General features: G+C 37.3%; 1 protein-coding gene across 3 annotated transcripts in view; it reads right to left on the bottom strand.

The window, feature by feature from the left end:
• The window catches only part of LOC127655624 (focal adhesion kinase 1-like), a 77,860-nt gene that overhangs the window by 52,881 nt on the left and 11,525 nt on the right, over nucleotides 1-13,454 (bottom strand). For all 3 annotated transcript variants that reach the window (XM_052143515.1, XM_052143516.1, XM_052143517.1), the window contains exons 4-13: nucleotides 10,190-10,277; nucleotides 9,089-9,168; nucleotides 8,922-8,984; nucleotides 5,085-5,139; nucleotides 3,307-3,447; nucleotides 2,828-2,905; nucleotides 2,630-2,728; nucleotides 2,420-2,537; nucleotides 1,802-1,841; nucleotides 174-232 (exon numbers count right to left, since the gene is read on the bottom strand). In XM_052143515.1, the coding sequence (XP_051999475.1) occupies nucleotides 174-232; nucleotides 1,802-1,841; nucleotides 2,420-2,537; nucleotides 2,630-2,728; nucleotides 2,828-2,905; nucleotides 3,307-3,447; nucleotides 5,085-5,139; nucleotides 8,922-8,984; nucleotides 9,089-9,168; nucleotides 10,190-10,277 (821 nt within the window). The remainder of the gene's footprint in view (nucleotides 1-173; nucleotides 233-1,801; nucleotides 1,842-2,419; nucleotides 2,538-2,629; nucleotides 2,729-2,827; nucleotides 2,906-3,306; nucleotides 3,448-5,084; nucleotides 5,140-8,921; nucleotides 8,985-9,088; nucleotides 9,169-10,189; nucleotides 10,278-13,454) is intronic.

Below are 13,454 nucleotides of genomic sequence, written 5' to 3'. Positions count from 1 at the left end.
GATCTGCTCTTCTGTTTTTTATTTGTATTTTTATATTTGCTTGCTACTTGTAAAGCGACCTTGAGTTTGTAGAATGGTGCTAAATAAAATAAACGTATTATTATTATTATTACTACATCAAAGCTCAGGATGTCAGAGGAAAATATTGTGCTTTTGAACGAGTGCAGTCCTACCTGAAATAGAGATGGCTTTGGCTCGAACTCCTTGTAAGCGTTTCTCATGGTTTACTGATCTATGTGACAAAGGTTGAAGATGATGAATAGTGTACTTTTTCATTTAAACTTTATCAGAGTGTGACATTCTCCACCTCATACAGAATACACTGCTCCATGCTAATCCCACTAAGCTGGGTTGATCCATTAATGTGTGCAGGGGGAATGCCCCCTCATTATCATTATCATTTTGGGCACCATCATTATCAATTTTAATGGGAGTTGGACTGAAGGTAAGATTAGTTTGAGGCGCACTGAGAGATTCAACATGTCTGAGCCACAGAGACCACGAACAGGGTGTTAAGAGAAACCAAGCTGCCCTATTGGAAAACTATTGAAAACTGTAAAAAGTAAACCTGTAAACACTAGTTCTCAAATTGTAAAAAAAAAAATAATAATAATAATTGTAAGCTTAAGTTTTTACTATTCTTACTAATTTAATTAAGTTACCATTACTCTACCATTCTCTAAATCCTTAAGTTGTCATTAAAAAAATTAATTTAAGTGGTCCTAATTAAACTACTTGAAATGTCACATTTTGGAATCATAACTCAAATATAAACATTCTTTACACTTTGGTTTGCAGGTGTATGGAATACCCATAAGCCATTGTGCTTGAATAAATTATGTATATTATGTTTGGTCAAAACAATGGAACTTGTGTAGAAAATGTATAATTGTTATTTAAAAAAGTATATCGTTTTAATTCTTATGACTATTGTTGTTTTGTTGTAGCTGGTTGATAGTTTTGATTTGTGTGAAGTCACCATGAGGGTGATTAGTGTTACCTCTGGTGAACTTGGAGCCTCTTAAATTTTACTCCATTGTACTTTACAAAAGTGCAGATGTATGTGGATTACGGAGGAGAATACAATGTGCCATATGGATAACTGAAATTAGTTATAATTTCCCTTATATTTGTAAGACATGCTATACCTCAATTTAAATAATTCAATAAAAACAATGAAACTTTAATTACAGATGGGTTAAGTTTACTTGTAACTTGTTAAAGTTACTTAGAAAAAGCATGCAAACCCACTGCCTTGAAAATTTTAAGTAAGGTATACTATTTAGATTTTACAGTGCAGAGATAATCAATTAAGATTATTATTATTTGTATAATTATTATTATTATTGTATCAAGTCTGAGACCACACACAAAATCTGGGATTAAAAATCTAATACTAATTTTGAAATAAAGCAAGAAACATTTTGACATGAATCAATCAGAAATATTTAAGATTCTAGGTCAGATTTCAACAAAAGGACAGATTTAGTTTCTTTCATTAAAGCGCACAAGATGCTGTCTGGAACATTCTCAATCATGTGGTGATAACATGATGGTTTTGCACAAACTTGTGAAGTTCATGCCAGCTCAAGTGCAGGCTGTCATTTTAAGCAAATGAGGACACAAACGTTTTTCCATTTTAATATTGTGCTCATTTTGTAATGCTGATTTAAACAATTTGTAATAAAAACATCTGTATTATATTACAAAAAATACAACATAGAACCATTTTCACTAGTGGTCTCAGACTTTTGGAAACCACTGTATTTTTGAAACAACATCTTTGTATTTTGTGACTTACTTTGGAGCCTTTGGGATTGATGGAAGAGCCCTCTCGCCTTCTGTTAACACACAAAAAGGAATACAAATTTATATCTTGAAATTAAGAAGATCTATAAAAAACCTGAATAAAGAAATAACATGTCACTTTAAACTGGAAGATGATTTCATAGTTCTAAAGGTGCGTTCACACTGAAAGCACACTAAAGTCATTAGATTGCAATGAGATTTGGTGATTTGAGGTGATATGAACAATAGCGACCATAAATGTCAATTGACAATGCAGACTTTATGCAAATGCTAGTACCAATAGGAGAGAAAACAAGGTCTGCATCTTAATACGGTTGCATACTAAAGTACAGCAACTTCTAGTGCTTTAATCGCTGCCATTGCGAACACATCTTAAAAGAATTGTTCACTTGAAAATGAAATTTCTGTCTTTATTTAATAACCCTCATATCCTACATAACCTGTATGACAATTTTTCTAAGAGTAGTTTTATAGAGCACTTTTATTGGATTTTTTTTTTTTTGGAACAACAAGATGGTGATTAAATAATGAGATAATTTTCATTTTCAGGTGAGCTATCCCTAAAAATTCATCAGAAATTGTGTGTTTACATTTTTGTGTGCGCTCTCACCTTTCTGTACACGGACAATAAATGATGAGGAAGTTCCGCTCAAAAGTCTGCAGTAACCGTCGATGAGATCGGCCATGTTCTCAGCCGTGTTCAGAGTTGTAGTTGTTACCGTCAGAGGCTGAGAAATGCAAAGCACAAACAATGTCTCCAACTGTGCCATATGAAACATGTTTGCAAAAGACAACAATAAACAGCCTGTGTGTTTGTTACCTCAGGTGCTCCTGCCACATCTAACTGTAGCATTCCCTTCCTCTCTCGCTCCTCATACTGGATACTCTGCACTTGTGTGAAGTTCGCCAGATGTGTGGGCTGCACAGACAGAGTGGCCTTAGATAAACTGTTCAATAGTCCATAAATCCATTCCTCCATCAATCAACCCATTAATCCACAGAAAATCACAGTCCTTACGTTTGAGCCTTTGTCCGTCAAGTAACTGATTCCCTCCTCTGGTCCGATGGCCAACTCCACTGCTATCACCCAGCTCGACTATCACACACACGCGCGCACACACGCGCACACACGCACACACACACACACGCACACACAACAGTGGACAGTCATTTAAATTCACAGTTAAAAATACAAATCTAATAAATATAGCTACTTGATTTTCCCTTCTATTGATGAGTGTTGCAGGGTAGAACCCATATTAAAAATAAATAACCAAAAAGAGATACTCTGAGAGACACTGATTTAAATTGTGCAGGAATACATTCATCTTTTGGCCAACAGAGGGCACTGCAGACCAGTCACAAAACTAAATCATCACCATCAAGGCAGAACTAATAAATCAGGATAGCTGCTACATGTAAATAGCTGTTTAATTAATTCCATTCATTGGCATAAAGTAAATCTAGAACAAAAAGCCACATCTAAACTCAACTCACCCCAAGAGCGCATTTAAAACACTCCTTATCGAATCTGTATATGGGTGATAGGATCTCAAAGAACTTGAGAATGCACTGTTCATCATTCAAATTGGCAAATTGTTTAAACGTATGCTGGATTAATTTCCGCAGGGATTTAGCCTGAAAGACAAAACACATCATGATATGTACAGGGAGAAGCATCACTATTAATCAAAATAATAGTTCTTAGGTATTGGGCTATTAGTAAATCACTTAAAGGTGATAAAAGTGCCTCTAGTAGCACAAAAATTACACACTTCACTTTTAACACTATTTAAATGAACAAGGATAGGAGAAGAGACATCAGATCGTTTTGTTCAGAGAATATTTTAAACCTTCAAAAACAAATCATTTTGAGGGCACAATTCAAAACTAAAAGCACAGCCAAGCAATTCACTAAATGTGTAACTGTCTCTGCAGAATGATGACAGTCAGGATGATTTTTAACCTCAATTAAGAGTCTTAATCTTTATTTAAAACATCAAACAGGTTAGTGATAGCTAGCTATCAAATTAATCTTTAAACAATGTAAATAAGCCATGTCAAATTATGCAAATTCAGCAACGATAATTAGCTAATTAAAATCACAGTCTTCTCATTAAGAGCTTCAAAATATTTGCAAAATAACAAATCTCAAATAAAGCTCCAAAAAAGCCAATAACTCTCTCCTCGCTTTTGACATGGGCTTGGGTTGCCATGGCAACCAATGAAAAGGAGGAGATTTTGGGCTGCTTTGGGGTAGAATGAATACAAAAAGGGAGAGCAGTAGAGAGTGAGAGCCACAAAATATGCAGAAACTCTCCTAAATCCCTATGGAACACACAATACACAAATGCAGTTCCCATTCCCAAATCCCAAATGCATTCGAACACGCCAAGTATCCCATTTTAATAACTCAATTAATGAAACAATGAGCAGAAAATAAGGAATAAGCGGCACAAAAGCAGCTTCTGATTCCAAAACTCTTAAGTGTTTTGAGATAAAACCCAAAACACGAATGGTAGCTGTCCACTCTTAACTAACATACAACGCATACTGAGGACTGAAACAAAAAAGGTAGGTAGGTCAGGTGGAAAGGAAAGGAAACTGGCTCTCTAACAATCTGCTCCTTCACAGAGAGAGAACAGAACTGGAGCAAAACATCTCAGGGGTGTGAGATCATAGAGGAAGCCAGGCAGGTAATACAACTGATTATATCTGAACAAAAGCATTTCCTCATGTCTAAATAAATGTGTTGGAGAGTAACTAATTAAAAAGAGATGCTACTAACTCTCAGTTGCATGACAGTAGACAGTTGTTTTCAGAAAATCTTTTCCAATAACAAGCTACATTTTCCAACGTGTAGCCGTGTAGTTTGACAGCAACATTTTAGCAGAGTGAACCAAATAGTGAAACGAGTTCATCCAAAATATTCACTCTCTCTCTCTCTCTCTCTCTCTCTCTCATATGAAGCATTGTAAATTCTGTTTTATATTATTTATCATATTTAACAAAATTATATAATACCTAGTCAAATGCTGCTGTCCATAAAATAAAAATGATAATGGTCCCTTAAATAGCTTAAATTATTTCATCTAAACCAAAATCGCTGCAGTGAAATTTGCATGTTTTCTTAGTAGCTTGTAATGTAGATAACACAATTTTCAAAAGTGTAGCTTCACTGCAATAAATCATAAATCAAACTCAATGAATTAAGCCAATGGCTCTGGATGAATCAAGGACATTATAAGGAAGGAGCATCAGAAATGTTTGATTACCTTAACGGAGTCTAATAAACTCTTTGGAAAGAATCTCCGCAGACCAACATCCTTCCTGCAGGGAGAGAAAACAGGAAATTATTGAGTGTTTACATGCACATTCTTACACCAATTATGCATTAATGGGATAGTTCACTATGATGAGGAGGAGGAGGGTGTGGCCGGGCTGTAACGATGGACGCCGCTGAATCAGCCCAATCAGCCGGGAGAGGGATAAAGAGGAGCCATGGACAGCAGTTTGAGAGAGACGCACATGGCCGTGCTGTCTCAGTGTTTTATTTTATTTTTAAGTTCAGTTATGTAATTAAAGTTAAGTTGAATGTTCTGCTGGTTCCCGCCTCCTCCTTGCCCATTCTTGACCCGATACACTGGTGCTGAAACCCAAGGAGGAGGAGGGATGAGCTGTCGCGGAGTCCTCACCGCTGTTGTCCACCAGGATGTGGAAGAGCCGTGGCCGTCCGCCAGGGGATTGAGGAGTGGCTGTCGTACGTCACAGGGCGGAGGAGTGGCTGAGGACCAGGCGACGGCATGTCCAGGGACCGAAGAGCAAGTTTTTCCTCACACTCTCCTCTCTTTCTCTCCCCCTTGCCCTTTCCCTCTCCGTCACCTCGTCTCTCCCAGGGCTTCAGAGAGGCGGGGAAGACCAGCTGGCAGCAGGACGGCCGGAAGGGCAACACCTCCGCTCCAGGAAGAGAGTGGAGTAAGTCATGCCGGAGGTTTCCCTGGCCTGAATCAGGCGGTGGAGGAGTGTGACGAGGAGGGCGTGGCCGGGCCGTAAATATGGACACCCAGTGCTGAATCAGCCAAATCAGCTGGGAGAGGGATAAAGAGGTGCCAGGGATGCAGTTCGAGAGAGACGCATGTGGCCGCACTGGCTGTGTGTTTTATGTTATGTTTAAGTTCAGTTTTGTAACTAAAGTCATGTTGACTATTCTGTCAGTTCCCGCCGCCTCCTTTCCTATTCTATACCCGTTACACTGGTGCCAAAATCGGGGGAGGGATGCGCTGTTGTGGAATCCTCGATGTGGCCGTCTGCCTGGTGATGGAGGGGTCGCTGCTGCAAATGAATGGTAACCAGATATTTGAAGCTCCAAAAATCCAATAAAGAGAGCATGAAAGTAATCCATGTGACTCCAGTGGTTAAATCTGTCTTCAGAAGCAATATTATAGGTGTTAGTGAGAAACAGATCAATATTTAAGTCCTATTTACTGTAAATCTCCTCTTTCAATTTCACATTCTTCAACATTGTAAAAGTGAAAGTTGAGATTTATAGTAAAAAAGGACTGAAATATTGATCCGTTACTCACGCAAAGTGATTGCATCGCTTCAGAAAACATTGATTAAATCACTGGAGACTTATGGATTACTTTTGTAAAAAAGTAAAAAATTGCTGCATTTGTGATTTTTGGAGCTTTAAAAGGTTTTGCCACCATTCACTTGCATTGTATGAAGTTACATATCTGAGATATTCTTCTAGAAATCTTTGTTTGTTTTTAACAGAAGAAAGAAAGTCATATGGGATGGCATGAGAGTGAGTGAATGAGAGAATTTTAATTTTTGGTGAACTATCCCTTTATTAAGCAGACAAAACTTAAGGTCAAGGAAACACTTTAAAGGTGCAGTATGTAAGATTCAGAAACCCTTGTTATTAATGAAACCTGTGGCCTTTAAGTGAACTGCAGCCAGCTACATGTTGCTCGTGCTCATGCACACACTCTATAGGGACGCGAGGGAGCATTGACCAAAACAATGACTTAACGTACAAAGAGGCTTAACGTGATTCATCGGCATCATGCTGATTAAAATTACACAGTTATGATTGTTTTAATACAAACTTTGAGACTGCATATTATATTTGACTCTCCAGTGCTGGAACAGGGCTAAAACAAATGTGGATATAGGTCTGGCAATGGGTGACAGTAGTTTGAAGTAATCACTTTTCTTTGCATGATACATTGACTGTATTTAACGCCTATGTCGGCGTTAACTAGCTAGCCAGCTTTATCAATAGCTGTTAGCTAAATTTGGTGGATGAAAACAGTAGCTGTTCATATAATAGACTGTACATTATAAATATGTTGACACAATTCAGTATTGATGTGATTCCATCACAACTGTCATTTTGAAATATCGAAGCGTAATTGTTTTATAATAATAGATTGTATATATATATTCTGTATAACCAAGTAACTTTACACTAATGTATGAAGCTTTTTGCATTATCTGGAACATTGTCTAGCATTCATTTCATGTATTAATGTAGTTTAACTTGTTGAATAATTACAGATTAACATTGACATTAACCTGACTTTTAGCATAAAGAGAAGATTTTTTTTGGCTTACTCTGAGATTGTGTAGGAGTAGGTGTTGTGCTGGGAGCCGGACGTTTGTTGGATTCCATCTCTAAGATAACGTTACTTAGTGTTGCAGACTGTCAGTTGACGATGTTGAACAGAGGAAGAGAAGCTACTGTCTAAGGCAAGGCTCTCGGGAGCGTGCATAAAAGTCACATCCTTTGGATTTTCCCAGCAAAAGCGACACGCTCCCTTCGCATTAAAATCAGTCTACAGGCTGTAATAGGCAACCTAGGAAGTCTGGGAAGGGCAAATGTTTTTAAAGGGGACCTATTATGCAAAATTCACTTTTACATGGTGTTTGAACATACATGTGTGTTGGCAGTGTGTGTACACAACCACCCTATAATGATAAAATCCACCCAGTGCTTTTTTTTTTTATCTCCATTAATCATAAGCACAGTCTCAGAACAAGCCGTTCGCAGATTCTGTACAAAGTGACGCAATATGTTCAACATGTTTGTTTGTGTGTTTTGTTTCGTTATGGCGCATAGCGAACATCGTAACAGTATTTGTGTGTGTGTGTGTGTTGCTCATCCATCGTTGCAAAACTGCTGAAAAACCTCGACAACTAATAAATACATTTATCAAATAACCATTCGGAAACATCCTGGTTCATTCTCAAGTTGTTACTTCTGACGGAGTCTCTCCTTCATCAGTGTCTGATTCCGGTTCTGAACACCACTATTTTCGCTGTCAGTCATATTGCTTGTGATGTCTAGTTATCCGAAGCGGAGATGTCAAAGCTCCGCCCTATTCTGGATACGGGGCGGGAGCACCAGCTCATTTGAATTTAAAGACACAAAAACAGCTTGTTTTTATTGCCACCCAAAAATGGGCATTTTCAACATGGTATAATAAATTATCTGTAGGGTATTTTGAGCTGATACTTCACAGACACATTCTGGGGACACCAAAGATTTAAATTACATCTTGTGAAAAGGGGCACAATCGGTGCCCTTTAAGTTGCAAAAAAAATATTATATAATAATATTACATGAAAATCTTTACATATTGCACCTTCAGCTTGTTGCAACCATTAGTAGAATGATTGTCTCTGCCAGACTCATTCACCCAGTGTAAACTTGTATTAGAGCAATGGAGACTCTGAACCACTGCAGGAGATCCGCAAAGATCAATTATACTCTACTATAAATAAATCAGACAGGTTTCGGAGGGCCATGCAACACGGACTACTTATTCTGACCCATATACACAATCTGAGAAAAAAGAGAGGGAGATCTAATGATTTAGAGACCTACTCCAGTGTGTGAAAGCGTCTTTCTATAAATTGGTTTGATGTACAATAATAGCATTACATTATAAGTGAACAGTGCTCTTTGGCACATTGTTGTACACACACCAATTAGGGCATGAAGACTTCATGAATTAATCAGAATTTAATTACTAAGAAATTGAATATAAATGATCAAAACATTATTGTTTTAATGATCAAATAAATATAAATGATCAAAAACTTACTCCAACAACTCATAATTTGATTTTGTATCCAAGGCGTTACCACGCATGTCTCTGAAAAACCTCCTGAAAGACAGAGAAGAGAAAAACATCTGGATGTCTAAATTCAGTCTTTATAGTCAAGACAGTCAAGATAAAATATTCCACATTGATATATCTTCACAACATACCTGATTTCAATGCAGCCCAGTTTAAGTGCTATGTCTTGATCGACTTGATCAGCAATCTCCATCATGTAGTCACTTTTTACCTTATGAACAAAGAGAAATATTACACATCAGGCCATGGTAGAAAAAAGCACTGCAATGCTAATGCAAGGAGTTCATCAGTTTAGGCTAATCTTAAACACCCAATAAACGAACAAAACTAATAAGGTCTTTTGCTTATTTGCCAGTCATAACAAAATGAATAAAGGTTGATAACTTGGAAGTAGCAACAGTATCCTCTTATTAAATTACTTTTAACTGCTAGGGGTCATTCACTCCGAATGCCTTAGTGTTGCGTTTTAAAACCTGCACTAGACTATGTCTTTGACTGCTGCGCCACATCTCTCTGTTTTATCAGTGTCTCACGCATGAGCTCCGTTTTTTTTAGATGGTATTTAAAAGTTAAAAAGAACTTAGTGCTGTCTTAGGTGTCTCACAGTATGGACATTGCAATTTATACCCTAGCCATATCAGCAGTCCTCATGCCTCCATGCAGCATGCCTAGGCACGTTCAAGCAGATGAGCAGGGACCCTGGGCATCTTTCTATTGGTATTTTTCAGAGTCAGTAAAAGGTCTGTAATGTCCCAAGTTTTTATAACTGTAACTTATCTGTAAGCTGTTAGTGTCGTAATGACCTTTGCACAGGTGCATGTTAATTAATTGTTTATGGCTCATTGAACAAGCATGGAAAACTTTGTTTAAACCCTTTACAATAAAGATCTGTAAAGTAATTTTGATTTTTACAAAATTATCTTTAAAGTTCAGTGTCCTGAAAAAAGGACGTTTCTTTATTTGCCGAGTTTATATTAACTGCCAATTCCCCTGGAGCAACCAGGGGTTAAGCTCATGGCTCACTCTTGAGAGGACTGAACCAGCAACCTGACAAGGAATTGAAATGGTTACCAGCCTTGCTTGTTAACCACTACACCATACCAACCCCCTCAATTATGTCTTTTTCATGCTATATGTGTCACTGGCTGAGATAAGGTGGTGTTTCTACTGGAAGACAGTATCAGAGGGTACAGCAAAAAATACACAGGCTACCAGATTAAACCATCCATCACCTGATGATAAAAGTATTTGAGAGTTGGCTGGTCCTCAGTAAACCGTTTTAAAAACCCTTTCGGCAAGTATCGTATCCGTAGCTCATGTCTGGAGAGAGAAGAAAGAGACAGAGAGAAAGAAATGATGTAGTAACAGAACAAAGCACTTTACATAGTTCACTGTAAAATCTGAAATGTAGTGAATTACTTCTTTGTAAAACTCAAAATAAATTTATAGGAATCATTCAGTGGTGATCAATGATTGGCTGCAGTCCCATAGCCTGACCAATCACAATTTGAATCTTGTCAGATTGTGTCCTAACCAGACACAACATACAATTTCCAGTGACAAGCAATTTATTGGTTCAGACTGAAGGTTAAACTGTTGATCAACATGGCACCTTTACAACCAATCAGAAGATATTTGTTCAAATGTACAGTTATGATGACCAAAAGATGGACCAAAGAGCCGGGCTACGCAGCGCAAAGCTGCAGAAATAGAAACCAAGCAACTAACAAAATCATAGTTGAAGCTGGTTAGGATAAAATCTAAGATCAACATATAACAATATATTTTATTTCATGATTGTGTCACGTCTGCTTAGGACACAGTGTGTCTCATAACAGATGCTTAGTAAATTAAGCCCTCAGGTATAACACCTTTTATGTTTTTAATGTTTAACAATAATGACAGTTCAGATTACTGAAGAATACAGATCTTCCCTTTCATATGTGACTGATTAGAGATGCCAGTGAGACATGCTCTTCTAAAGTCTGCCAGACAACACAATTACGATCCTATCAGCGCCTGCTCTCAACAGCTGTCTGTCTGGGAGGTAGAATTATGCCCTGTTCTCTCACAGCTGGCTCAATTCCTGCTCTCAATTATGCTAAATTAGTCCTACACCTCTCTATCCGAGCACGAGCCAGAGTGCTGTAGCACCTGCCTAGCACCTTTAAAACATCTTTCTCTAAATTGGTTGGAGATAATGTACCTGGCATTTGCTGCCATCTACCTCAGACAAAGTCACAAACAACATAGTTTCAAATAGTTTTACAAAACATCATCAAACATGGAGGAAAAAACTGTGGAAAAACAAGGAACAAACAATTACATCATGCACTGTGTTGGCCTGGGCTCTTTTGCATTGGAAATTTGTGGACATTCGGATCTGGTAAAACATCAAGATCTGTCATCAAGCAATAATGCACATAGAAAGGTAATCAAGGCTAAAAATGTTGTTACTGTGTTCAAAAAGTTCAGTTTATCTTTGAGAATTCTAGATTGGTTTAAAATAATTGAGCATTACTTTTGCAAAACTTTCTACGTGGCCGGTCACACCAGACAACTTTTTGCGTCCCTACACATTGTTTTTCTGTGTAAACATGCTCTCATTTTTCAGCATCTCGTGCAGGATTGTCAAGTTTTTTGGGTTCAGAGCAAAGTTTTTAAAACAATATCAACTGTTAAAACTGCAATTCGAGACATCTGTGTTCTGCTCTATTTGTGGCACTGCATCTAGCTTATTTAGCACAAACACTGTTTGGAGTGAAAGGTCCTTTAACACAGTTAATATATTTTCAAATTCATTCTGCCTTATCTCACAGCTGGCTCAGTTCCTGCTCTCAATTATGCTAAATTAGTCCTACACCTCTCTATCCAAGCACGAGCCAGAGTTGGCCAAAATAGTCTGACCCTGCGTTCCAAATGGGATAAATCAGCCTCTGAAGGGCATTTTGAAAGGAGAACAATCATGATAGCCATGCTGTAAGGTCATTCCAAACAGAATTACCAGTAAAAAAAATTACATAAAGTGCTTGAAGTTAACATGAAATGGTGTTCACAACACATTTTACTTCTGTAATGTGGTACATTTCTGAGTTAAACTCTATATTCAATGAGAAAAAAAATGATAGGTGGGACTTGATTTTATCTACAGAATCAGGAATATATTGGCTCGTGAAAAGTGTGAGTTCCATAACCACACCTGAATGGGAGCTTGCTAAAACAATGCCTAAATAGCTGGCTATTAGTTAAAATAGCTGGCATAGGCTCCGTGACATTCGTTTCAGAGGTGGAACAAGTACAATTTTGATGAGATATTACAACATTACAATTATTTTCTTTGGAAAGATTTTAGCACAGTCATACCACGTGTGTATTAAGAAAGTAAATAATCCACAGTTATCCCAATTTTGATGCTTGCCTTTCTTCGTGCCCATGCAATCTCCAGTATAATATTTGTTTTTGGTTTAGATCAGTTTATCAAACAGTATTTTTAGGCTGTGCTGAATAATAATTCCATTCCATCTGGAAACAAGATCATAGACAATGGAAAACATGCAGTACCCAGCAGTGAAATCCTATCCATTCTCTTTCTATTACTGTAGAAATCAAAGATGAATTTAACCTTTATTTAGAGAGGGTAAAATGTCTTGCTTTAAAGCAAATGCTGCATGTATTATCAGGGCTCTGTTTTTCATTATGGAATTGTGCTGGAGGGTAAAAAGAATAAAGCTCATCCTTTGAACAGCAGGATTCCGGTAAATCAGGGGTGGGCAACAATTTTGATAAAGGGGCCACATCGGGCTTTAAGTATTCCTTTTGAGATACAATGTTCTGCATTGATTTGGTTTTTGTAACTTTTAAGCCAAGAAATATTTGTGTACTCAATTTTCTGAAGTGTATCTGTGACTAATTCTGCAATTGCCTAAAAGTACTGTATTGCTCTACAAAGATAGATACTTTTCTATCAGGCATTAAAAAACTGAATAAAGGCTGAGCTTATAAATTTATTTTACCATCTCTATTTCCCTGTTAATTTATTATTAAATTTAACAATCTCTACATCAGGGGTCTGTTTTAATAAAATAAAAAAATATTGAAATTTATAGAACTTTTCATGTTTGGGAAAAGTGGGCGAGTTTACATATTTTTTTCTAAAACATTACCCGTTTACATGCTAAAAGGGTCATGACGTGGGTCTCCTCGATGGTTTGACTTTCAGTACACAACTGACAAACACAGGCTGCATGACTATGATAAATGATTACTGCAAGAGTTAGATTAACATACAGGTGTGAAGGGACTTCAACATTTCTAAATTGCACAAATAAAATATGCATATATTTGTCTCTGGATTGCTTTTGCTCGCATGTCAATTATGCAGAGATCTACTTTTATATTTAATTTAATCACTGAGAAGGTTAACCTGCAAAGTAGCACCAAACATCACAAGCAGCCTCAAGAATGGACACAAAGTAGCCGTATAACACTTTTCCTTGA

This window comes from Xyrauchen texanus, chromosome 15 (assembly GCF_025860055.1).
Source record: "Xyrauchen texanus isolate HMW12.3.18 chromosome 15, RBS_HiC_50CHRs, whole genome shotgun sequence".
In the NCBI taxonomy this organism is placed as follows: Eukaryota; Metazoa; Chordata; class Actinopteri; order Cypriniformes; family Catostomidae; genus Xyrauchen; species Xyrauchen texanus.
The sequence above is the reverse complement of the archived record's forward strand: the minus strand, read 5'-3'. Positions and strand labels throughout refer to the sequence as shown.